Consider the following 24571-nt stretch of genomic DNA (forward strand, 5'->3'; position numbering starts at 1 on the left):
CTGTTTACACTTCGGTCACTCTTTTTTTTTTAATTTACGGCTTTACACATCTTCGCGCCTTGTTTTATCTTTCTTTAATTGTCCGTTATCAAGCTAAGTGCGTAATCACTCTTCAAGCGTGCTACCGTGTCCAGTGATCCCGATAAGCGAGCCCCCACTCACCCACAAGGCTAACCCTCGCAGGTGGACAGCGTTACCGGGGCACTCTTCCTGGACCGTCCACTGGACTTCGAGCAGCAGAGCAGCTACACGCTCAACATCACAGCCAGCGACGGGGGCTCGCCCCGTCAGTCCAGCGCCCTCTCCTTCTCCGTGCGCGTCCTGGACGTCAACGACAACCCGCCCCAGTTCGCCAACGTCGCCATCGTTCGCCAGATCGAGGAGGGCCTCCCCGTCGATACGCCGGTGGTCACCGTCACAGCCGTCGACCGAGACTCCGCGGCAAACGGCAGGGTCACCTACCAGATTACGGGTCAGGAACCACCAGGGGCCCATTTCACGGTGCGTCCAGACACGGGCGTCGTGCTGACGGCGGCCGAAATCGACCGCGAGTTCAGCGACACCTTCAAGCTGACGCTAACGGCGACGGACCAGGGTAACCCAGGCCTCTTCTCCCACAAGACGGTGACCATCATCGTCGAAGACGTCAACGACAACGCGCCCGCTTTTGTGTCTGTAGACGCGGGCGTCCTACCAGAAGACTCGGACAAAGGGTACGTGGTCATGAAACTGGAGGCCGTTGACGTGGATGCCAACGCCAACGGCCAGGTGACTTACGAGCTCGTGGACGGTGACAAGACGTTGTTCTCTTTGGATCGCGTCACCGGGGAGCTGTCCCTAAACCGGGCCGTGGGCAGGCCAGCTGTGTCGTACTCGCTCGCCGTGCAAGCTTCTGACCAGGCGGTACCGTCGCAACGGAAGACCTCCAGGGCTCAGGTGACAGTTCTTGGTGCCAGCAAGAGACCGCAGGCGGCGCCGACCTTCTCGGCTCCGCAGTACGCGGCATCGGTGTTCGAAAACGAACCGGCGGGGACCAGTGTTCTCGCGGTGCGTGCGGACGCCAAGTCCGATGCGCGTGTACAGTTCTTCCTGACGTCTGTGAGGAGTGCTGGTGCGGCGACAGGACGCCGGTTCGCGGTCCATCGCGACACCGGGCTCGTGACGACCGCGTCACCCTTGGATAGAGAGGCCGGGAGTGACGTCTTTCAGCTAGAAGTGCTCGCTGTGGACGCCGCATCCAAGGTACCCAGGACTGCCAAGGCAACGGTGAGTTACGGCGATCTATCATTTTTGCAATATCCGCTTCACTGACTCAAGGTGATCGCGCCACAAACGAGAGCTCATGGTTTCTCAGCGCTTCAGCTGCAAGAGTGAAGACATAACCAGAACACTAGTCGCTGACAACCTAACAAACGCAAGGCGTATTTTGTCCACGCTTCTTGCCTTGTTCTTTTGTGTTATTATCGGATAATGCCGCAAGCTAATTGGCTGTGGGCGAATGATAGGGCGCTCAGGGCTCGCCACGTCCCGCCTTTGTTAAGTTGTCACTTACTATAACTAGATGAGTCTACGCAACCTCGATATTTTTCTTCGCCTGCAAATTCCAGCGCTTTTCTCCCAACCACTCTTCACAGTGTGGCCAGCGAACAGTGTAAACGTTTGCTGTCTCCCGAAATTTATCAGGGCCTCGCGTTTTCACCGAAGGATGCAGTCGATTTTGCAGGCGTCGCCGCAGTAAATTTTCTTCACGTCACTTTTTTTTCTACGCAACGCTGCTAAGCTTGCAGCTTCGGCAGCACTATTGCCCTCTTTTCGGTTCAGCAGTGCCATGTCACGCGTCGGGGAGGTTTGGGTTGAGTGGAAACCCTATTTGGAGGAGCACTGACGGCTGCGCGTGCCGTTAGGTCTTATAATTGGCGCGAAGTACTGGGAGGCCCATGCATCTCCGCGCGCGGAGACTCGACTGTGATGAAGATGAACAGAGTAATAAAATAAACGTTCATACGGAAATGTACTTTTAACTAAAATAAAAACACAAGCTGGACGGGTGGTCGGGACTTTGAGCGGTGCATGTATACTCTAAAAAATAGTAATGTTTCGGATGCTTTCGGATGTGTTACACCAACACCACCTAGTAGACAGAAGGCCTCCGCACGGATCATGACTGTCAGATCAATCGAGGCGTGAAATTGGGCACGAGTGCTGAGTAGTGTTCGGCTGGGGCTCGCGTCCAATCAGCGCGTCGAAGGTCGAGCTCGGGCCCAATAACCGAGTTAGCGCGATCTGACTCTGATGACGCTTCATAGAGGGAGAGGAGACCCTGCGGGGAGGCCTTGTGTCTAGGTGGCGTTGGTTACGCACACGGCTCACTCATGCACACTCTAAAAAACGCCCGTGCGTCTACTTTCCCGCACAACACTCGGAGAGCCAATCACCGCAACTTACGGAGCAGCGATGACGATGCCGAAATATATGTTTAGACCAAAAAACGCAGTCTAAGTTGTGACTTTAAGCGATGCAAGACGTCACGCTTGCATTGCTTAATGTCATCACTCAGACTGCGTTTTTTGGTCTAAACGTATGTTTCGGTATTGTCATTCCCTGAGCTGCCTCCGTAAGTTGCGGTGATTGGCTCACCAAGCGTTGTGCGGGAAAGTAGACGCACGGGCTTTTTTTAGAGTGTATACTCCTCCGGGGTTTACCAGAAGAATCGAGACAAGTTTAGGTTTATTCCGACCCGGTCACTTCTTGAGATTACGCGGGGAGCTATGCTTCGTCATTCGGAAGCCAGCTGCGCACACCGACATTTATCTACTACCGCAGGCTCCATTCAGTTATACTTGCTCAGGCTGCTTGTTCTCCCGTTGAACTCCTACTATATGAGCAAAAGCGACGGGTGGCAGATCGCACGGTCCGGGGTTTGATTCCGCAGCGCCGGTGGGTAAATCTCGGTAACTATGATAAAGTGTGATTCACGTACGACTATGTATATGTCTTCTATATGCTCTTTAAACTTTCTATGGGCTATGTAGGCTTCGTGTTGCCTTGGCCTGCGTGTAACGGCTTTTCATTACTACTCGAGCTTAACGCTTTTCGCATAAAGCTTTCTGCTTATAAACCACTGTTGCGTTAAAACGCCCGCATCTATATATGCTGCTCTGGGATGCACCCTGACTATCGATCACTAATTCAGCTTTGATCAGCTTAGCCAGAGGGGACTGCGAGATTTATGAACGCCTCTTCGATAGCAAGTTCCATAGTGGTAGATATTCCTCGCTATCTCTCAAGTGCCGACTCTGTCCACTCTCCCGTGTTCCCGGCGTCACATCAATGCGATGTCGCTGCTCGTGAAAACAGAGCACGCGTAAATTCTTCGTTCTTGAAAAAAAAAGTGTTTTCTACGCATGCGCCCTACCTACAACTCTTTTGAGCAGACGCGCTTGCTTAGGAAGTTATAATACATGTCACTCGGTTGATTTGTAGCGCCCCAATGGCCATAAACCGAGTGCCAAAAAGAAGATCGACGCCGTATGGCCACTGTGAGTGCGCGGCCGTTGGAGCGCTTTACCACTGCCCCTTCACTCTCTTAACTGATAAAAGGGTGATAAACGATTATAGTCACTGATAACCTAAGGAACGCAGGGAGTGGCCAGTCCCGAGCCTCTTAATATCGTTGCTCACTCAACGAGATTGCGGCATTGGTCGACAAGAACACCGCTGTAGGAATCATAAAGCAAACACCTGCCGTAAGTATACTAAAACCATTTTCTTTTTAATGGGCGCAAGATTTAGGTTTAATCTCCCCTCCTCCATAGATCGCGACAAGCTGCCTTCCACCATGTGCTCTGCAAGATGAAAAAAAAAAAAAAGAGAGACAAAAAGCATAAGAAGAAAAAAACGCGTGTACCGCCGAACTGCCACAGATTTCCCTCCCATCGGCCCGCCGCTTCCTCGTTCGTTGTTCCTCGGCGGCGCGTCAGCATAAACTCGTTTTGCCGCGTTTCGTCATCGCGCGCGCGCTCTCGGCCGATTAGACGTGTAAAGGCGGTCAATGGCGTCCACGATGCCGAGGCAACACCGGAAAAATTACAGCGTTGTAAAGACGGTGCGCGTCGACAAAAAGGAACCGACGAAGAAGGACAGGCAGCGAGAGGTCGGTAGTCGGCAGAATTCCGAAATGGGGGGACTGTCTCACGTTTATATTGGCTCTACGCGAAGGGAAGGATGGGATGGATTGGTGGCCGAGCTTGGAAGGCACGCACCGCGCAGAATCCATGGGGACCGTGGGTTTTAGTCCCCGCCCCCGCCTGTTGCGATCCGAAGGAGCATCGCAACGGCGTGCGGTAGTGTATCACTACTGCTTGACGCACATTAAAGTCGCCAAGCTATACTCCCACGCTATACAGGCTGAAGGGACCAATCATAACGCGTCAAAAGTGCCCCATCACGGTGTTCGTCATGTTTCTGTACGTGTCATATCATCGCTAAACCAATCATAAACAGAAAAGTTCCAGTGACTTGCACTTTTGACACTGCTTGATTTTCCCATTAGCTCGCAGAGTCGTAAAGCAGTGGTGCTGGACTGGCCAAATTTCTTATCTACAGCGGAGACATCACACGCACACTGGGGCTGGCTAACTTCTCGCTGTTTAAACGAGCACACAACACAAATATACTGGCTACAGGTGTAGGGACTGTTCGCGACCCTCCTGGAGCCCGCGGCGACCGTAAGGCATCCTCCTGTGCGGTCACTTCCAGTCCTTGAGCTTTTTTTTATTTTTTTTTTTTATCGTTGTATAGCCGAATGGGAGCTACAAACCTTACGGCAACAACGCGGCGCCCTGTAGGGCGAAGAAAGAAAAACGAACTTTGCGAGTGAGCGCCCTCCCGCCGTGTTCGGATGGCACATCGGCAAGGACACGTGCATCGCCCCGGGCGCTGTGTACCGCGAGAAGTCTTGCTTGGCAGGAACTGGCGTCCTCTATTGTTCGAAATCGGTAAAGTACGCAAAGAAGAAGCAAGAAAACCCATTTTCTGCCTGGTATACGTCAAAGGTGCCGCCTCTTAACCTGGTCCCCTGGTGTTCGCCGTGCACGACGGTATATACGAGATAACCGCTTTCCGAAGAGCCAGACAGCAGAGATGACCGTGTATAGCTTCCCTAACGTTCGAAGCCGGTTTGAGCGTTTCCGTGGTGGTGAAACCGCCGGATCAGATACGTGGCCCACCGGGAGTGCATGTTGGAGTGTCTAACTACGTCTAACGACCGCGAGATGTGGTCAAGTTTGATAAGGTTTTTCGCTTTGTCGTACGACAACTAACTGTGCGGATGGTCTTCATCGCTGTAAAGTCTGGGTGTACAGTAGCGACAACGTTTAGGGTGTGGTGTGGCTTATTGTCTCCAGATTTGTCGGGTCGTGATTAGATCTGCCGATTGCGACGTTATTACCGATTAAGAGCACAATCTTACTGGCCGTGGAACGGTTAGAAGGCTCTTCACGTTTCTTCAGCTTTCGGTGTTGTAATGCTAGTATACCTTAGTACAGGAGTGGCCATGCTCTGAATTGCGTCTCGGCGACGATATTGAACTAGGACTTTTGCTGATTCCGTGTACACAGCGCAATGTTCACTTTGACAAAATAAAAGCCTCGGCTAGGTTAATAAAAAAAACGTTTTAGACGATATGTGCGAGCATTGACGTATACCCTTAACCATAGGCGTAAACTCTGGGGGGCATCGGGGCTCGTGCCTCCCCTGGTGAGATCCGGGGGGGGGGAGGGGGGGGAAGGGAAGGGAAGGGGGGAAGGGGAAGCAGATCCCCCCCCCCCCCCCCCCCGGGCCCGGGCCATGATCCTTACCGAGACGCTGTTTACGTGCCATGTAACGAGCTTCTATATTAGTGGCATGTAAACAAAACAATGCCCACGCTGCCTTTTTTGGCAAAATACAAGGGAAATGGAATCCCAGCGTGCTTTCGTTAGCTTCAATCTCCAGTTCTGGCGAAAAGGTAACGCGCAGCCCCCCCCCCCCCCCCCCCCCCCCCGGAGAACTTCTCAGCCTGCCCCCCCTCCGTGAAAATGGAAAGTCTACGCCGCTATCCACTTTCTGCTTATCTTGCTCGCTTCACTTCGTCAGTCTAGCCACTCGAGAGGTCACTGGCTCTCTATAAACATCACGGCTATCACATCACCAAGGCAGCCTTCGTGTGAGTCAGTCATTGCCAGTGTCGACTGTTCGACATCCCGTAGACAAGATAAGGTCAGTAACGGCAACTATTATTACGACTGTTCTGAAAGCTTCGATAGAGATGATGTTCGGTCAACCCAGAAATACTTCATTTGGCATGTAGCTGCCGCCAATTTCTACTTTTACGGTGCTCGGTCAGCAACCGCCTACAACCGCCTACGGTGCGGCAGAAAACTTTATGGAACATTCAAGAAGTCTGTCAACGCAAGCCTGAAGAGGCATGCCATAACTTCTTGTTGGCATACCGGACGACCCCGCACACGACAACTGGCTCAACACCTGCCAAAATGATGACAGGAAACTAATTTCGCACAAGGTTCGATCTTCTTACACCAGCAATAAAGAATGTAGTGCGATCAAAACAGGCGAAGCAGCACGCCTCGCGCAACACTAAAAAACGACAACTACATCAGAACGATCAGGTCTGGGCAAGAGACTACAGGAACGGCAAGAAATGATCGAAAGGCGTCGTCGCCCGAGTTCTAGGAAACCAAACATATGAGATTTGCACGAACGACGTAAATCCCTGAAAACGGCACATTGAACAGCTGAGACATGTACCCAAGAAGAAAGAGGGAATATCTACGAATCAAGACGAGAGCCTCAGGCGCGCAAAAACATCGAGAAAGTTCGTCCAATTTCCGCGGCATCAGTCAGCGCAAAGGTTTGCCGTCTCCGATTTCCAGTGACGACTTTCCAACCACGATTCAAGACAGTCAGAACGATCCTGCCACACCGGAGGCAGGCACCCCCAGGCTCGCCTGCCACACCGCTCAATGGCACACGTGACCAAGAGACGGAGGGAAGCCCTCCTCTTCTCAGAAGATCAACACGGACGCGCCAGCCACCTATGCAGCTGGGCATTTGAAAAAGTGAAGTGCTTTTTTTTAAGGGGGAGATATTGACGTGTATTGCCCCCCCAACGGCGGACGCAACCGGAGGGGGGAGCGAGCCACGGAGAAGCACGGGACGCCTGGCAGTTACAAACTGGGCGCGGTAGCAGACCCGAAAAGACTTTCTCATAACCTCAACCGATTGCAATTTAAACAGTTAAATAAAATAAATATATTTTTGCATTATCCCAAATTAATCGGTACATCACAGTTGCCATTTTGGTTCATGAAATGAGCAGTTTCTCCTTCATCTTTCTATTCTCCTTGAGCCGATCCAAATTCTCTTTGACAGGTTGCTTTATAAAGACGTTCCTCGTATATCCTGATTTTGTTATCGAAACACCGGCGAAACAAGCGCACATCTTCGCACCCTGTCACCACATGTGGCATCGGTGCTTGGCGGCATTGAAAGTCTTGAAATACGCGAGAACAATGCCATTGCAAGAGCATAGGCATGATTGATCGCATGCACAGAGCCAAAGACCTTTCCAAGATTTGATTGGACCTAAATGGCGACTGTCGTGGAAACCGAAACCGATCAACCAACCACGTTGCGAGGTTTGGTCATCTGCTTGTTAGTAGTTGTTTGTCTGGCTAGCAGGCAGGGAAGGCGCTACTTTCCCCAGGATCCGGTGCCTTCACGTCATACAAGAGACACGGTGGCGCTGCAGGCACTTATGACAGAAGTAAGTGCGGTTTGTACGACCATGGACGAGGGTTTGTACGACCATGGTGACAAGACCGTAATACAAGGAAGACGCACGAATCAGACAGAGCCTGCGGACATTTTGCATGATGCATTAGCAATGTGACCGCGGTTTTAGATCGGTAGCTTCAACTTAAACGGCAAAGGAGAAACATAAAAAAAAAATAGCACCAGCGTCGTATTTGCGCTTGCTCTGCCTGGCGCAGTGTATACGCGTTTTCCGGGGAAGTCACGCAGTGACCGCCATTCCGAAGACGAAAATAAATAATTAGAATTGTGCTCATTCGGCTCCCATCGCGCAGAGATAAACGCGAATCACAATTAAAGAAGAAAAAAAAAAAAGGAACACCTCTGCAAAAAAGAACGAATGACCACCACCGTCCATCTAAAGAGCGATCTACCAGAAGACCCTCCTCCTCTTCCTCTCCTCCGAGCCTCCTCCAGGACCACTCCAGGACCAGGGGGAAGGGGACAGGCAATACCACCTGGAAGGACAAGGCCCGGGCCTCCCTTCCCCCCTCCCCTACACGTCATCCCAAGTGGCTTCACGTAGCGCCGCCTAGCATGCGTCACGACACTAGCGATGACGTCACGCCCAGGCCTTGTCTCTTAGGTGGTATTGGGACAGGTCCCAAGACGAGCTATGGCGCGCTCTGCGAGCTCAAGCGAAGGAACGACCGAGGCAGAGAGCGGCGCGCCTCGGGGGGTGTGCCCAGCTGGTCCTTGGCGACGACCCGAATGCGGGCCTACCGCTGCCGGCCTCTTGCAGCTTTCTCGCGTCGTCCCTCCGACCGAAAGAAAAATAAACAAAAAAAAGAGCGGGCTCCATCGGCCTCCCGCCGAGCCTCGCACGGACAGGTTGGCCCTGCGTCGGGCAGCGGGCATCGCTGCTCACCGGCGCTCGCTTGGTTCTTTTCGGGAGGGGAGCGCGCGACTGCGCGGCGCCTGGCCGCTGTCGGTCTGCGATGTGGCGAGAGACTGTTCTGAAGGGAGAGGCCTCCAACTTCTTTTGTTTTGGTTTTGTTTTAGCGAACCACGAGGTTTCAAAGGGGCTCGGACGTCATTCGGACGTTTCGAACCAGCAACAGCCGCGTGTGGTTTCCATAGAACTGCGAACTTTCTGGCGAAAAGAGAGGTCGACACGTTTGATCAACTTGGAACCTTAATTAACCTCGAGTTCCAGCATCAATTTGTTGCTTTTCTTCGTAATTTAAGTGTTTGTTCTCTTCAACTTTGTTTCGTCAAAGCGCAAGGTTTCGGAGGGGGCTCGGTCGTCGTTCGAACATTTCGAATCAGCGCTCGTATTTCCGTCGTTCGAATACAACTTCGAGCTTTCTGACAGAAAGGGATCAACGTTGGACCAACTTGAAGCTTTATCCTAAAATTCCAATGACATCTTTTTTTTTTTGTGTGTGTGTGTGTGTGTGCGACTTTTTCTCGTTTTGTCGAACTACGAGATTTAGAAAGAGGGCTCAGTCATCTTTCGCACTGTTCGAACCAGCAATCATGTCGCCGTGATTCGAATATAACGTCGAGCTCCTCGATGGAACGAGGGGTCGACACTTTCGACCACCTTCGAACCTCATCCTGATGTTGCATATTCCAATGTCGATTTTATTGTCCTCCATAAGTACAATAAACGCATTGTCCTGTCACTTTGATGGTAGAAAACCTGTCTTAGACGTGTTTAAAGCTTGCGTATGTAGAAAGCAAACCTATCGAACATGTTGGACTCGTGTCCGCAGATATATCCGCGGATAATCGTGGCATCCTGTCTGCAGAGACCTCCGTGTCTTTTGTATCATACACGAGCCAATGTTGCTAGATTGTGGGCGGTGTGACTGCGCTAGATTATTCGCGGCTGGATGGATGGATGGATGAATCTGGCTGAGCCCTTTGGATCGGGCGGTAGCTTGTGCCACCTAGCCATTTTGTGAGAAGTTTGGGTACCGCCACCTGGTGGAATTTTTTCGCAACCCAAGGTGAGGATACTTCAACTTCCTCTACTGGTGTAAGCGCGTGCAATGCCAAGCTCCTACGCATTACGAAAATTAAAAGATAACGCGTGGGTAGCGCGTGCACTATATATCCATAGTGAGGAAAACAGAAGCAACCCCTCGCGAGCCTCTCACCGCGAATAGTATGGCTCAAGCACGGCAGATGGCCGTGCAGTGCTTCCGCTAGGGTGGACAAGCACGTGCTATATGAAACTTTTCAAAGTTACCCTCACGCGCTTGTTGCCCGTGCTTGAGGGCATGGCGCAGAACCCGGAGGGCTATACCATAGCCTCCTCTATACTGACAAAGCCTGGCAGATCGCCACGAGACGCGGCCGCCGAAAGTGAAAAGGTACAGCGGCAGACAACGGATGAGAGGAGAGTCATGTAACGGGCGCCCCGCTGCGGCGAGACGCCGAAACACACTTCTCCCGAGCGGTGGAAAGTCCGCTCGTGCTCCTCGCGTTCCTCGTGCTACCGCTTCTTTTGTCGTCCGGTTTGAAAACCATGTTTCGGGTCCTCGCCGCTGCAAAAGCTGTGCGCTGACTACAGGTTCCGCGAGAAATGATCTGTGTTACCAGATCCTCGCGCTCCAAATGTGCTACCGGGCACTCTACGTCTCCGTCGTCGAACTGCGAGGCTTATGGCTATACTCATACTTGTACTCTATCTTGTGCAGCGAAGACAAAAGCATAGGCGCGGGCACATGGCTTTCAGATTTGCCTTCCTTTCGCGAGCACTCGTGAAAGAAAGGCAAATCTGAAAGCCACGCGCACGCTCCTGTGCTTTTTCCTCTGCTGCACGGAGCTCATGAGATGGAGTATATCCAGGGTGTTTCACGAGAGAGTGTCAAAAATTACTAAATTTGGTGTATTCGAAGTAAAAGGATAATTTTTTCGGGACGGCATTACTCGTGCTGGCGGATGTCAGAGAATCCGGGATACCTATTAATTGGTTAGCTAATTAACAAGACACGACTGATTAACTTTTTGGTTAGTGAAAATAGACATATGGTTTCAATTAGAAACTTGCTGATTTTTATTTAAAACCACTAAATCAGTACGCTTCAGAAAGACTTTGAGCGGGTGAGAAACGTAGTAGTGCGCTAAAGTTTCCACTCGTGGAGCAGGTAAAAGGCTGGGGCTCTCATAAGAGACGAAAAAATCTCGCGGGCGTCTTACCGCAACCGCTAGCCTTGTACCCGCTCCACAAGTGGTAACTTGAGCGCACTACTACGCTTCTCACGCGCTCAAAGTCTTTGTGCAAATAATTGATTTACGGGTTTTCGATGACGCTCAACAAGTTTCTAATTGGAACCATACGTCTATTTTTATTTATTAAAAAGTAAATTAGTCATTTAGTTACTTAGCGGACTAATTAATTAGTGTCGTGCATTTTCTGACCTCCGCCTCCACGAGTATAGGCCTGTCCAAACAGTAATCGTGAGGCGACACGACTCCACCAAAAATCGTGAAAGTTGAAGCGTCCGGCAGTTTGGAAGTTTGATGTCTGTTTGAACTTCACCGAGCCAAAATCACGATTTTCTCCCTCTCTTCCTCCGCTTTTCGGTGATCTCCGTGTTCGTCCGACTCGACGTCACACGCCACCTGCGAATGCTGTCCATCTGTTCTGCAAAATTTACTCGATCTTACTCCAGGGTAAGAGTTTTTGTACCTTTGCGCTCGAAAACCTACACGCGTCCAGCGTCGCTATCTGTGTTATCACCTGACAAAACCCGCAGAGTAGCTCGGATCTCTCTGGGTAAGATTTCGAACAGAGTCCTTCCCTTTCCCGTTTTCGGGCCTGAAGAGAAGCGGAGGCCTTGAGCGATTGACCGACAGCCAACAGGGCTTGTGAGTGGCTGTCCGGACCCAAATGTTCAGCGCGTTCATGGCCCCCGTGCAGGACAAGGGCGATATTTGACCCAAAAAAAAACTTTCCCCTTGGGCAAAAAAAAAAAAAAAGGACGGAAGCGGATTGTTGTGCGACTTGTGTCGGAGTCGTATTATGCTGTCCTGTGAAAATTATCCTTTTACCTCGAATACACTAAATTTAGGATTTTTTGTCAAGCATGGAACGCTGTCAAGGCTACTGGCGCGAGCACCAGTAGCCTTGCGCGAGAACGCGTGCAAATGATCTGCGAGATCAAACCCGATGCTCGTGCCAGTAGCTCTGACAACTTTGTGCACTCTAGTATCGGGTACTACAAAGGGTGGCATCACACTAAACAGAATGGCATTGAGACACCCTACACTCTACTTCCATTCCCCTTAAAGGGGCGGTGCAACGACATTCAATTGGAATGTTTTTCACTTTACTCGAGCTTACTGGCACTAGTGGGACTCAAGGATACTGGCACGCAACGCCACTGACCCAGAAACTCCTTTGCTGCGCTGTAATTTCGAGGACAAAACCGAGTGTTTTCATTCAATCTCTCCTTCGCAAAACCTGATGACGTAGCTGCGCGGTAGCAGTACCGCCCAGTGACGATATTTGAATGCGGCTCATAGATTGGACCCGAGCATGGCGTGGACACTCGATTTGGGCTCGTGATAATCGATAGCTCGAGAATCATTGGGGTAGTGTCCCGTGTTCAATCGCTGCAATGACGACAACAGGCGAACCATAATAATGTCTGGAACTCAGCGCGTGTCCTGTGCCTTGCCAACCCCAGCGCGTGGCTACGATCAACATTGGCGGCATATAATCGCCTCAATCACGGGGCCGCTGGTTCTATTCTCTGTTTCACCTTGTGATGTACCGCAGGAAAGGCTACAAGCGCAAGCTCTTTGCTCCGGGGCACATCTCGGCGGCACAAGCTCTCGCGACTTAAGAGCGGCTACCAACGCCATGAGCTCGCGCTTCTAGCCTTCGCTGCGGTACAACATCAGGTGAAATGAAGTATAGCTGCGAGTTGAGGGGGTGAACTCTGCTCGTTTTTCTTCATTTTTTCCTGCGACTTCGATTGCCTGTGGTAAAAAAACGAACGGGTATTTCACAGGTCAATCCAAACGCCGAGACATCAACGCAGCTCCATCACTCGTTCGAGAAGGTGTATTGACTGAGAAAGATATATATGCACCAGTGAAGCGTGGGGTAAACGGTTGTCAATTTTGTTGAGTCGAGGGCTTAACCTAAATACAAACTCTCCGCCGTCGCAAGATTAAGCGTGAGAACTCGGTTGAGGAAGCGTGCTGAGATTTCCTCAGATGGCTATCTTTTTCCCCGCGAATCTTCGTTATTTCAGTCTCACGCGTTTTATTGGTTCTGCCATGGACGTTTCTCCGCAAGAGCATAACCAGATTGCGACCCACTTACTCTATAAAAAAACCGACAAAAATTGTGTTTTGTATATGTTTAGACCGCCGAAAGTTAATCAGCCTCAATGGGCGTCTTGTGCCTGAGCTGTAGATGAGAAATTTAGCCAGTGCATTACCATTGCTAGCCTGTCTTTAACTAGCATCAAGCAGTAGTGATGCACGACTGCACGGGCGGGTTGGAATTGAAACCAATATCTCTGGTTTCAATCCCTGATTCCTATATTGCGTTCACCCGTGAAGGGGCACTGCAAAGGGATGAAGAAAACCAAATGCTGCTGGAAGGGCGTGCCTATCAGTGTCAAACACGAGCGTTCAGTGACGACATTAGTCTAGAGCGTCCAATAATGACGACATAGAATTCTAGAGGAAGGACTGACTGAATAGTTGCACGTGACCCCTTCTGATCCTTTCGAGCGCGTGATTCTTTGCTTGGAACACCCGTAAATTGGTGGGGCGTTCACATCTTCGTAACTTGTTGCACGCTCTAGTCGATTCGGTTCCCCGTTGGTTGAGACCAAGGACGTCATCAACAATAGAAAATGTGCTCAAAATGCTAAACTCATTTCACCTATTATGTTCAAAATACATCAGATTTATTCCTCATTTTATTTTTAATGTGTTAATAGAGTCCCACTCACTAGTTCGAGCGAACGCGATGCGAATTAAAAAAGGTCCAGAAACGCTTTGCAGAGACCGAGGTAGCAGCTTTGAAACGTCCTTCTGCAGGACGAGCGCTCGCGCTAGAAAAGCCCGTCTCCAAGCCAGGAGCGCAGGCTATAACTCGCGCTTGTAACTTTGGCTGCAGTCTTAGCTTACAGGTCAACGAAGTATAGTTGGTGCATTTTATTTTCATTCGCCAATAACAAAAGAAAACGCAGCTCTTCCCAATAACTTTCAAACGTCGGTAGCTCGCCCGGATGCATGAATGGATTAAGAATGGTGTCGCAGTTCGGGCGGTGGCGTGCGCCACCTAGCATACAAAAGCTCGGCTGGGCAAGACTTGGCTAAAGGACGCGACACCATCGCAGTTCCCATAATGCCCCGGAGCGCTCACTGGTGGCGCTGGCGTTTCCAGAAAGGTTCAATCCGTGAATGCAAAGGAACTCCGTTCACCCCCAAGCGACGCTAATCAAATCAACTTACAATGGACCGCAGGAAACGCTACATACAGGTAATCGAAGTGAATGCAATGCCGTGTGAATGCCAGGTGACCCTGGGGAGAGGCAGAGCGACGCGTGGAGTCACGTGATCCACTCGCAGCACTGGATCGGTCGGGATGACTCGTAGCCTCCGCTGCGGTCCATCATAAAGCCACAGTCTCACCGCTCCTAACACAAAAGGTCCCGGGTTCGATCCTCACTCCCTGCCCGGGCTATATTGCCATCTACAGCTGAGAGTCAAGTCGCGTTGAGGCATACTAACTTCAGGCCGTATAAACATACCCACAACCCCCCCCCCCCCCCCCCCTTTCCAAATCACACAAAAGGCGCAGTGCTCGTTGCAGGCATGATGAGAGCATGATCGACGGACACACCCGAAGCACAATCGAAGCAGCTCCGTGCAGTCTTCGAGCATGTCTGGAGACTGTCTTTTGCGTGATATATGACCAACCGGGGCTTAAGGCGAAACGGAGCTTAAGCGCGCCTTCTAGCAGCACGATCGATATTTCGTAGTAAGAATGCAAACCTCGATGCTCCCCCCGACCTCATCATGAGCTCATCAGCGTCCAGAAAGGAGCTGCAAAAGCAATCACCCCGGCAAAAAAAGGGAAAGAAAGCGGCCCAGAGCACACACGCTCCATCCTTCGAGCTCGCGCGCGGGAGTGGCCCAGCACCAAAGTGCGGCCAGTCTCGCAGCGCAGTAAACGCACAGCCTTGAACCTAAAAGATCGCCTCAATTGAGCGCGCCTCGGCGCAACCTCGGCGCCGCACCCTCGGCGCGTCTCTCTCTCGAGGTTGCGGGCAGGTAAGGTTCAACCCTAGACTGACAGTGCGGTGGAACCTGCGCTTTCGCCACACCAATGAGCTGCCCCCTTTTCATCTCCTGACCACACTTTTCTCCGTGCGTGTGTGATCACGTGGCGAAAGAGGGACTCGTGACTGGATCCAGCGAGAACGTGTAGCTTTCACCTCACTGTCAGCTTAGGGGTGAACGGAGCCTTGGCGCCGCACCCTCGGCGCATCTTTCCCGAGGCCTCGGGCAAGCTGCACTCCGTTCGCCCCTAGGCTGGTGAGAGCGACGCTCTCGGCGGACCATTCAGCGGTCTCCTTTTCATCACGTGGCTCCGTTCCCCTCTGCACGCGAGTACGGTAGCGGGAGCGTGATCACGTGGCAAAAAGATAGATGCGTGGTTGGTCCAAATAGGCACGTAGCGTCCACCGCACTGTCAGCTCTCAGGGATGCACTGAGTAGCACAACGCCCATGCGCGCCGCCGCTTCTGCCGTCGTTCTCTCCGTCGCCGGCCCGACGTGGTAGTTGGTGGGATCTCCCGCCGCCGGTGTGTGTCCGTAGGTCCGGGAAGCGGCCCGCCGTTTTGGGAGCGGCCGGGCCGTGCGGCGGCGGGCCGCCGTGTACTCGGGCGATGATCAAGAACGGTGAACCTTCGGGGGTCCCGAGGGCGCGCCAACGAGCCGAAGAATTGCCTCCATCACCTCCACCCACCTACCCCCACCGCCGTATCGTTGCCCACGGGGCCTTCTATGTGGAGCGTCACACCGGTGATTTTGGGGAGCAAACGGAACGCGCGGCGTTTATGAGGCATGTGTATAGCGTTCAATAAAATCGCAAATCAAAAAAGACAAGGGAAATTTAGTTGGACGTTTTCGGAACGGCTCGTTTAGGGAGGGTAAAAATGTCTTCGAAAACTCTATCGGAATATAAATACAAATTAGTGCGATGAATATGTATTTAATTTCAAATCCATTTACACTTGCACTGGCGCCATTCAGCTGTATGTGTTGGCCGCCAATTTCCCATTAAAATTTTCAGAAAATCACGTAACTTTTGAGCTTCATAAGAAGCTCTAAAACTCTGTCATCTAATTCGGACCGCTAACGCTACTTTTTTTTTTTTTTTTTTTTTTTTTTTTTTTTTTTTTTTTTTTTTGAGAAGTGGTGTTTGCTATGTTTAGTTTATTTTTGCAGCGAAGAAAACCGTCTTTTTTTTTTTTTCGCTTGTGGTCAAAACATTTATCGGATCACAACAGCCATCGAGTCAAAACATTCTTTAGGTTGCATGGCACCAGAATCAGAACAGCCATCGTGTCAAAGCATTCATCCGAGTCAAAACAAGCCCCCATCGAGTCAAAACGTCCAACGAGTCAAAAGATGCATCCGTGTCAAAACATCTATAGAATCAAAACATCCATAAAGTCAAAACATCCGTAGAGTCAGAACATCCGTCCGAGTTACATCCATCGAGTGAAAACGTCCATCCAGTCGACACATCTATCGTTGAACGAGATTGCCCCAGGGCCCAGAGTGAAAACGAATGTAGTTTCCCATTGGCCATAATGTCACGATGAATGCTTTAGCACGGTCGATGCGATATGGCTTGAAAACGAACTATTTTCTCGATGGATATGAGAGAGCCATCAAGAGCCGCAAATTCAGTTCTCTACAACTCGCTAGATTCAGTATTCGCTAATATGTCCGCTCTACCCTATTCGTGAAAACCTGGGCCCGCGAAAATAAAGACCGTAATAAAAGCAAACTCGCTGCTAAAAGTTGATGTTGCAAAGTTGTGTTACGAGGCGCACGCTGCCATCTTAATACTGTCGAAATCACTTCGCTATATCCGCTATTTCGTTATAACCGAGTTCGGTTAACGAAGTGCAAAAGGGAATGGGAATTCGTGATATCGCTTCGCTGTAGCCGCTATTTCGTTATAACCGACTTCGTTACTACCGGTCTCGACAGTACACGTTCGTTATGTTACGTACGTCATGTCAAAAGTAGAGATTGGCTAACGGAGTGATATATGAAATCGCTTGAGGAGCTTACGTCACAGAATTCCGAGCTTATTCTGGCTCGAGCTCTCGCGCAGATTGAAAGCTCATTGCGCACTTTGCTGCTCCACCTGCTCTCTTCGAATAAATACGGCGAAGAAACATAGTCAAATTTTACATCTTTATGATATCGTTGGTTTCGATTAAATTACTAATATTCCTCGTCCCGAAATACATAACAAATTATTCTTCCTAAGCCTCCTCGCAAGAGACCATATGCATACCCCAAAATTACAAAAAAAAAAAAAAAAAAAGTCTTGCAATAGTAAAATTATTATATTGTTTTCGTTCGTCCGCCCCGCTCACCGCGTTGCGGAGTCATCCCCACTGTGCATCTGTGTCCTACCTGAGTTCACTACGAAGCAGGTCGCTAAGATTGTAGTAAGTAGTTTTTTTTACGCCCCAATTAGATACAACCCTCACAGAGCTGGGCATCGTCACTAACAGGTGTACTGGACACTGATGCAATGATGAACAATATTACTTACATTGTTTCAAACTGTACAAGCTTTCATAAAATAACTCATGTTTCTTTCTTCATAGTTGATTTAGGTCCATCGGGGAACTCATGTCGTGAGATCTTGCTTATCATACTCTCATAAATCGATTTAACAAAACGGCCGGCTTTTCACACAAAGAGATGAAACATGCATTAGGTCTTGTGATGGCAGAATAAGAACATCCATCGTGTCAAAACATCCATCCGAGTTAAAACATCCATCCGAGTTAAAACATCCATAGAATCAGAATATCCATCTGAGTCAAAACGTCCAACGTGTCAATAGATCCATCATGGCAGAACATCCACGAATGAATATTTTGACTCCATGGATGTTTTGACGCGTTAAATGTTGTAACTCGGGATCTATTACTTTTTTTCGGAGGGGCACGCTGTATATTAGTAGTACACACCCCACCGACTTCTACTTTTGCGTGGACTTTGGGCACGGTGTGACCTTGAACAAATGTATACGTATACGTATCAACTGACATGGACTTTTACCGCCTCATACCCTCGTCACACGGGAACACTTCACCGCAATTAACGAGAAGCCACAGTTACCACACTATACACTCTTGGACAACATTCAGTGGCTCTGCAGTTAAAGCTACAAGCGCACATGCTCTTGCGCATCTTGTGTGCCCATCAAGGCGGACCCACCTTGGCCGATAGCGGTACGTGGATGACGCTGTTCACAGGCTTTGCTTTGATGGATGCACATGTGCGAGCACCTATTTCACGGCGTCGGTTTGAAGGTGGAAGCGCGAACGTTGAACCTGATGTTCCAACTAAAAGCATCTTTAATCTTGCCGTGATGGACCACGGAAGGCGCATCGCGGTTTCTCCCGTATGCGCGTGACGCATCTTTTTCTTCCGTGGAACCCACGGGGGGAATTTTTCTCCTTTTTCGAGAACCTGCTCGCTGTAGCGTGACATTGGATTGTTCCACCGGACCGCTTTTCGGTGTGGATTCCTCCGTATCGCGTTTTCGTGGAACCGTTTATGGTATCGGGAGCTCACGCTGCAAGCGGTGTCGATCCAAAAGAAACGAGTTACTAAAACCTGTTTTCGGTGTAATATTCCCACGCGTACAGAGTGCACGTCTTCGCTAACTTTTATACACTAAAATCTTTGACACCCTCAGGTGTAAAAAAGGCACTATTCAGACTTACCCATTAATGGCTCAGCACCCTGATTTCGAGTAGTACACCCTTTTTAGTCGGAATACAGGGCGTTATGGCACGAAACGCACCTCGTATGTGAAGGTTGAAAGAATGTGTAAAAGAAAGCCGTGACGCAGTGTGGCGAGGTGACTCTCTTCAAACAGCTTTTGCTGATGTTGTTGTAGCGGCTACGTCAAATAATTATTTCCTGTACCGACGCTTTTTACCTTAATGCACATTCCCGTAACTTCGAGATGTTATGATTTATGTGAAACATTTGCGAGAGCTAAGTATCATCCGTGTAACCTTTGTAATCAGAAACGCGATCAATTGCGAATGAGTATCTTTCAGTTGTCGACTATGCATGTAATGTGGTGGAGCACCCAAACGTCGTAATGATTCCGGTCTCATGCATGCTTCGTTACGTCTGTCTTTATGATGTTTTCTTTTTGCCTGTTTCGTTTTTGTGCACGTGACAACTATATACATGTGCTGTGTGTCGCTTTTAAACATTTATCTCGTTAAACGACGTTTCTAAGAGGCTGCTAATGTCGTAAGCAGGTGTTCCTGGAACCCTCTTAGGGTGTTAGCTTTTGGGCAAGCTCATTTATGTCCTTCTAAGGGAGTTACATTCTTTAGTGTGTAATATCATTTCACGGGCATTGTACGTTACGTGACGGGAGCGAACACAACAGACTCGAAAAACTATCCGTGATAATTGATTCATTATTTTCTCATTGAAATCTCAAGCTCGCGTTCTCCAGTAATTTATTCGAATGTGACAATAGCTTTGTAAGCACGTTGTGTAGTCTATTTACCGGTTTAGTCAACGGGAAGTGCGATCGTTACCACGCACTATAATAGACCCTTGTCAAAACGCCTTGCGACCGATCTCAGCGGAGTCCGGTCTCAGGGCGCCGGCATCTTGCTCATTGGGGTGCGCTATAGGCACGGCCATAATCCGATTACGACGCCTTAGCAAAGCTTCGTAAGCGAATTATGACGCGTCCAAACGCACCTCAACCGAACAAGATGGCGGCGCATTTTGTTATCCGAGTTCGCCATTGTTCAGGTGCGCGTACTCTGAACGTGGATTGGACACGACGATTCCGTCAACGTTCGGCGACGACTCGAATTCAATCACACGCGCTTCGGATGGATGGATGGATGGATGGATGGTAATGGCTACACCTTTGTAACGGGCGGCAGCTTGCGCCACCTAGCCTAACAGCCTAACAGCAACATTGGAGGCGTGCCTCCCGCCGCCAATGTTGCCGGACAAACTCTCGAAAAGGGTCTATTGTCACGCAGTTCCTGTGGCTCTTGGAGACCATTAAGGCATGATACCGATCGGTCTTCTCGTTGGTCCAACTTGTTAGAGGAAGACGAGTGACTGGTCTTCCGAGTACATTGCGAAGCGGCATGCTCGCAACAGCAGCTGAGAGCCTATCTGTCCTCCTAATCATCCCCGTGGATTGAGTCCTTTCAGCGTCGTCTGGGCGGCTCTATCTACCGCGGCGTGGTCACCCATCCTCAATACGTTTGACGGGGAAAAAAAATAAATAGAAATTTGTTCTTTGGCAGTTACGTTGTTGTCGTTGTTCTTTAAAAAACTGAAGTAAAAAATAAATAAGATGTTTTCTAGTTTACTTGGAAGCTAAATGTATAGCCTTGTTGTGCGGATGGACCGCCTAGGATCACGTGACTTTCATAAGGGGGGCGCGTTGTCGCGTGACGCGTTCAGAGCCTCGGATTGGCCACGCGGTGGCTCCATGGCCTCCGCCGCGGTCCATCGGATGACGTGAAATGGGGTGTAAAAATTTTCAAGAAAAAACGAATTGAAGGAGCGAGGGGGCACACAAGTTCGTCCAACGGCCCGGGGGGTGTCTAGTGCGCGAACTCGAAGGCCAGCCGTGATGGATGACGCAGGGGCAGCGCAAGTCGAGGGGAACTTGGGCCCCCCGGCGGGTCGCAGGGGGGGGTGCCTCTTTTTTCGGCGGGGTCCTGCGGCAAGCTCCCAGTCTCGCTTCGACGCACACTCGGCAAAAGGGCCAACGCTGTGGTCCCCCCCTGAGCCAATGAAAAGGACGAAGGAAAGCACCTGACGTCCCTTCGCTGGATGGAAGAGGGGCTCTCTCCCCGACGGCACGTTGTCACGTGCCTCATTCTGCAGCCCTTATTGGTCCGTTGGGATGACAGCTATACTTTTTTGCCGAGTGGTTCCGAGACGGAGTTTTAGCAGACCGCCCGGACCAAGGATCGCCACGGATATTTCCTCAATTTTTTTTCACGCATTTTTTTTTTTCTCGGTCGGTTGGAATTTTTTGCGCAGTCGCCGTACCCTCGTGTCACGTGACCTTTCTCGGGTTCGTTGATTTTTTTTTTTTTTTTTGTATTCCTTTTGTTAGTGCTTTGCCACCTGTTCCTGTTTCTTGCCGAAATAAGAAATGGAAACATCAACATATTTTCCGGGAACCAAAAGTGGACAACACACACTTCTTATTCCTAATCTCGGGTGTTCAAGATGTTCGAAGTTCACCAGCTCGCCTGCATCTTGCCACTCATTTACTTTAAATATGAAATTTTCCGGAATGTTCCGTGTACCAAAGCGGCACACATACGGGAGCCCTACAATTTATGGTATTTTTCTGTGCGGCGACTCTAATTGAGGTGCGAGGACTGTCCAGTAACGACTTTTTTTTTTTAGAGCGCAGCTCTTAAGGCCTGTTTACACATGCAGCGGAGCGCTACAAGCATAGCGCTGACCTCGCGCTAAGCGCGTGCTGTTGGGAGCGCTCACCAGCTTTGTATTTCACCGCCAAAACTGTTGCTCATGGCAGACGATAGGTAGGTGACAACACGTGAGCAGGGCTGCATCAGCGCTCGCTGCATGTGAGAACCGGCCTTAAAGGGGTACTCCGCCGATTTTTGAGCTACCTCAACTAACTATATTTTCTGACTCCCAGGTCTTTTCCCTTTCTGGAATGCTATTTAATATCGTGAAATTCATAATAGTTATTTCGAAATCGGCAAATGAAAATGACGTAAAAACAGACATTCAAATATACCCGCCCTTTTCACGGCCGTGACGTCAGTGGAAGTTCAGCTTGCCAGTCGGGCGAGCAGTCTAAAAAATAGAACATGCCAATTTTTTGTTCCGTGCTGGAGCGCGGGGACTGGAGCGAGCTTCCAAGGCATTCATTTGACACCATGAAACTGCTTCAAATCAGTTGGGAACAAATTCTACAGTCCAAAGAGTGAACCCCTGTACTTCCAATGACGTCACTTTTTCATTGTTGCCAGTAGAGACTTTCAGTTTGAAAAACACGGTGAAGACCAAAATTGTAAATTCAATAACTTCGTGAAAAAAAATTATTTTGACCTAATATTTGGGATACTATTTTGGCGATGTTGTTTGGCGAGTTTAGCAAAATTTCAAGCAAATCGGGGATCATGAAGAAATCGGCGGGGCGCCCGTTTCCGGCTTGAGCGGCGTCGCCGTCGCCGTCACCGTCGGCGTAACCGCGCGGTGCATTATGGGACATTTACCATGATGCACCGCGCGGGGAGGAGTAGCAGGGAGGATGAGAAGGAGGGAGGGGGTTATACCCTCCCCTGAGTACTCTTCCCTCCCCCTCCTCAAGAGCTGCGCTCTAATTCGGCGTTACAGGGTGTTGTAAACGTCTTCCTTTTTTTTTTTTTTTTTTTTGTTTATTAGCGAGAAAGGTAAGGACGAGGTATTTAGGTCGAAAAATCGATGTTGTAAAAGGCAGAGTCTGACGTTCGCTGACAAGCAATGAGTGATTGTCACTGTACCCCGTGGCGAGGGCCACAAGCGCGAGATCCTTTCTCAGGGACGGACCTCGACTGCGCAAACTTTCGTGTTATGAGCTCGGGCGCTCGGGCTCCTAGCCTTTGCCTGCGTTGTACCTATAAGGAGTATTCACTGGGCGCCATATTTGTGGGTGCTGTTTAGGGCGCATGCTCAGAACGAGCCCACATTAATAGGCTGCTAAGACCGGCAATCTTGATGGTACGGAATGCATGTTGCAAAAGAACTGTGGAAGCTCGCCATCAGCACGCGCTCAGCAGTTGCGCACACAGCTATGGCCGCCAGTGAATACGTCCTATAACTATACCGGATATGAACAGCAGCTGAGGCTCGAGGCCTCCCCTGCTGTTCAAGGCCCGAAAACGGGAGAGGGAAGGATACGAGGGCGCGGCAGAACAGATGAACAGGCAACAGGGCCAGGTTTGACGGTAACGCGTCACAAGCTGTGCTTAAAGACCGACGACCAGGGTCGCTAAACTCGTCAAGCACAACTTTGTGTCCGAAAGTTGCGGAACGCGCTAATTGGACTCTCGCGACGCTGACGTCGCGCCGAGCGAGGTGTCTATCATTCGAAGCAAAGTTCATCGAGGCGCGCGTGCGGCGCGTGAGGGGCGCGAGGAGCCCGCTGATTGAACGGCTTCGCCGATGACGTAGCGCCCGGTTGTCCCTACAACCCTACGCCAAGCTAAAATTAATGCTTTGCAGATTGTCCCTAGGCGACTTGCTGACGCTCCAAATCCCTCCGAAGTTTGTGTTAAAAAGAAACCTCGTTTGTCGAAGTTGGCACTGACGTCAAAGTGACGTTTCCGAACTTTGCGAGAGCCGTGGTTTGAGCTCGAGATCTTCGCTTCGGATCGAGGCGAAGTTAAACTTTGTCAACATGGCGGTGCCGTGCGCTGCGGCCGAGCTTATCTTCCGCCACCGTCGGCGTCGCTACTGAGACCACTGGGGACGCCTTTCAACTTCCCGACGACGACTTTCGGCGACAGTACCGGCTATCGAAAGCCGTTGTGCGTTGACTCTGCGACGAGCTTCGTTCGCCGCCTCGGACCGTGGTTCAACAAGTTCTCTGCGCGCTCCGGTTGTTCGGAGCCGGTAGCTTTCAAGGCATGGTGGCGACTGACGAGCACCTGTCAGTCTCCCACATGACTGTGAACCGGGCTGTCAGAGTTTTTTCGGCTGCCATCGCTTTTTTTCATTTTATTTTTTCTGTAATATCCGAAGAGGTACTAATAAGCTGGTATACAATTCAGAATGTTGGAAAACAAACAAGAACCGGGGTAATTCTTGGGTAGGGTCGAGTCTCCCGGCAGCCGGCAGAATTATTTCCCCGAAATTCTACTGGCAGTCGTCACTCATTGGCGGTCAAATCAGTTCATCGAACGACGTGTCATCGACAGATCGTTTCATCGGCACGCGATGTAATCACATGAAAGAGATTGTCTTCCGTTAGAGATCTATACACAATAGGCATTTTTCCACCTTTAAACATGTAAGTGGGGTGTCCCATAACTAACACCCTAATAAGTGTAGCGATGGACCTTATAAAAAAAATGTAAACTTCACACCTTTAAAAATGGGTGATTTTTTAAACACGTTTCTTAAAACGTATGATAATGCCTACACCTTTTTATAAAGATGTAAAACTACAATACCCCTTCTCGTCAGGCACGTAGCCAAGGGGAGGGGGGGGGGTGCATAAGGCCTGGCCTTCCCGCCCCCCCCCCCCCCCCGAACTTTTCCATGTTGCTGGGGTCTCCTCTCCTCCCTCCCCCTCATAGAGCACTTTGTCATCGGCGCCCCCCGCCCCCCCCCCCCCCCCCCCTTAAACGAAAATCTGGCTACGTGCCTGCTTCTCCTCAAGGTGTAATTACCACAGTACATTTCTTTTTTGGTGTGTACACAG

The 24571-nt window shown here is 50.2% G+C and overlaps 1 protein-coding gene across 1 annotated transcript in view; it reads left to right on the forward strand.

Moving 5' to 3' along the window:
• Window positions 1-24571, forward strand: part of LOC8026772 (cadherin-related tumor suppressor) — a 148342-nt gene that overhangs the window by 39771 nt on the left and 84000 nt on the right. The window contains exon 11 of the mRNA XM_042289631.1: window positions 184-1266. Coding sequence (XP_042145565.1) covers window positions 184-1266 — 1083 coding nt within the window. The remainder of the gene's footprint in view (window positions 1-183; window positions 1267-24571) is intronic.

Source organism: Ixodes scapularis, unplaced genomic scaffold (assembly GCF_016920785.2).
Source record: "Ixodes scapularis isolate PalLabHiFi unplaced genomic scaffold, ASM1692078v2 PGA_scaffold13__105_contigs__length_92229423, whole genome shotgun sequence".
NCBI classification, from domain to species: domain Eukaryota; kingdom Metazoa; phylum Arthropoda; class Arachnida; order Ixodida; family Ixodidae; genus Ixodes; species Ixodes scapularis.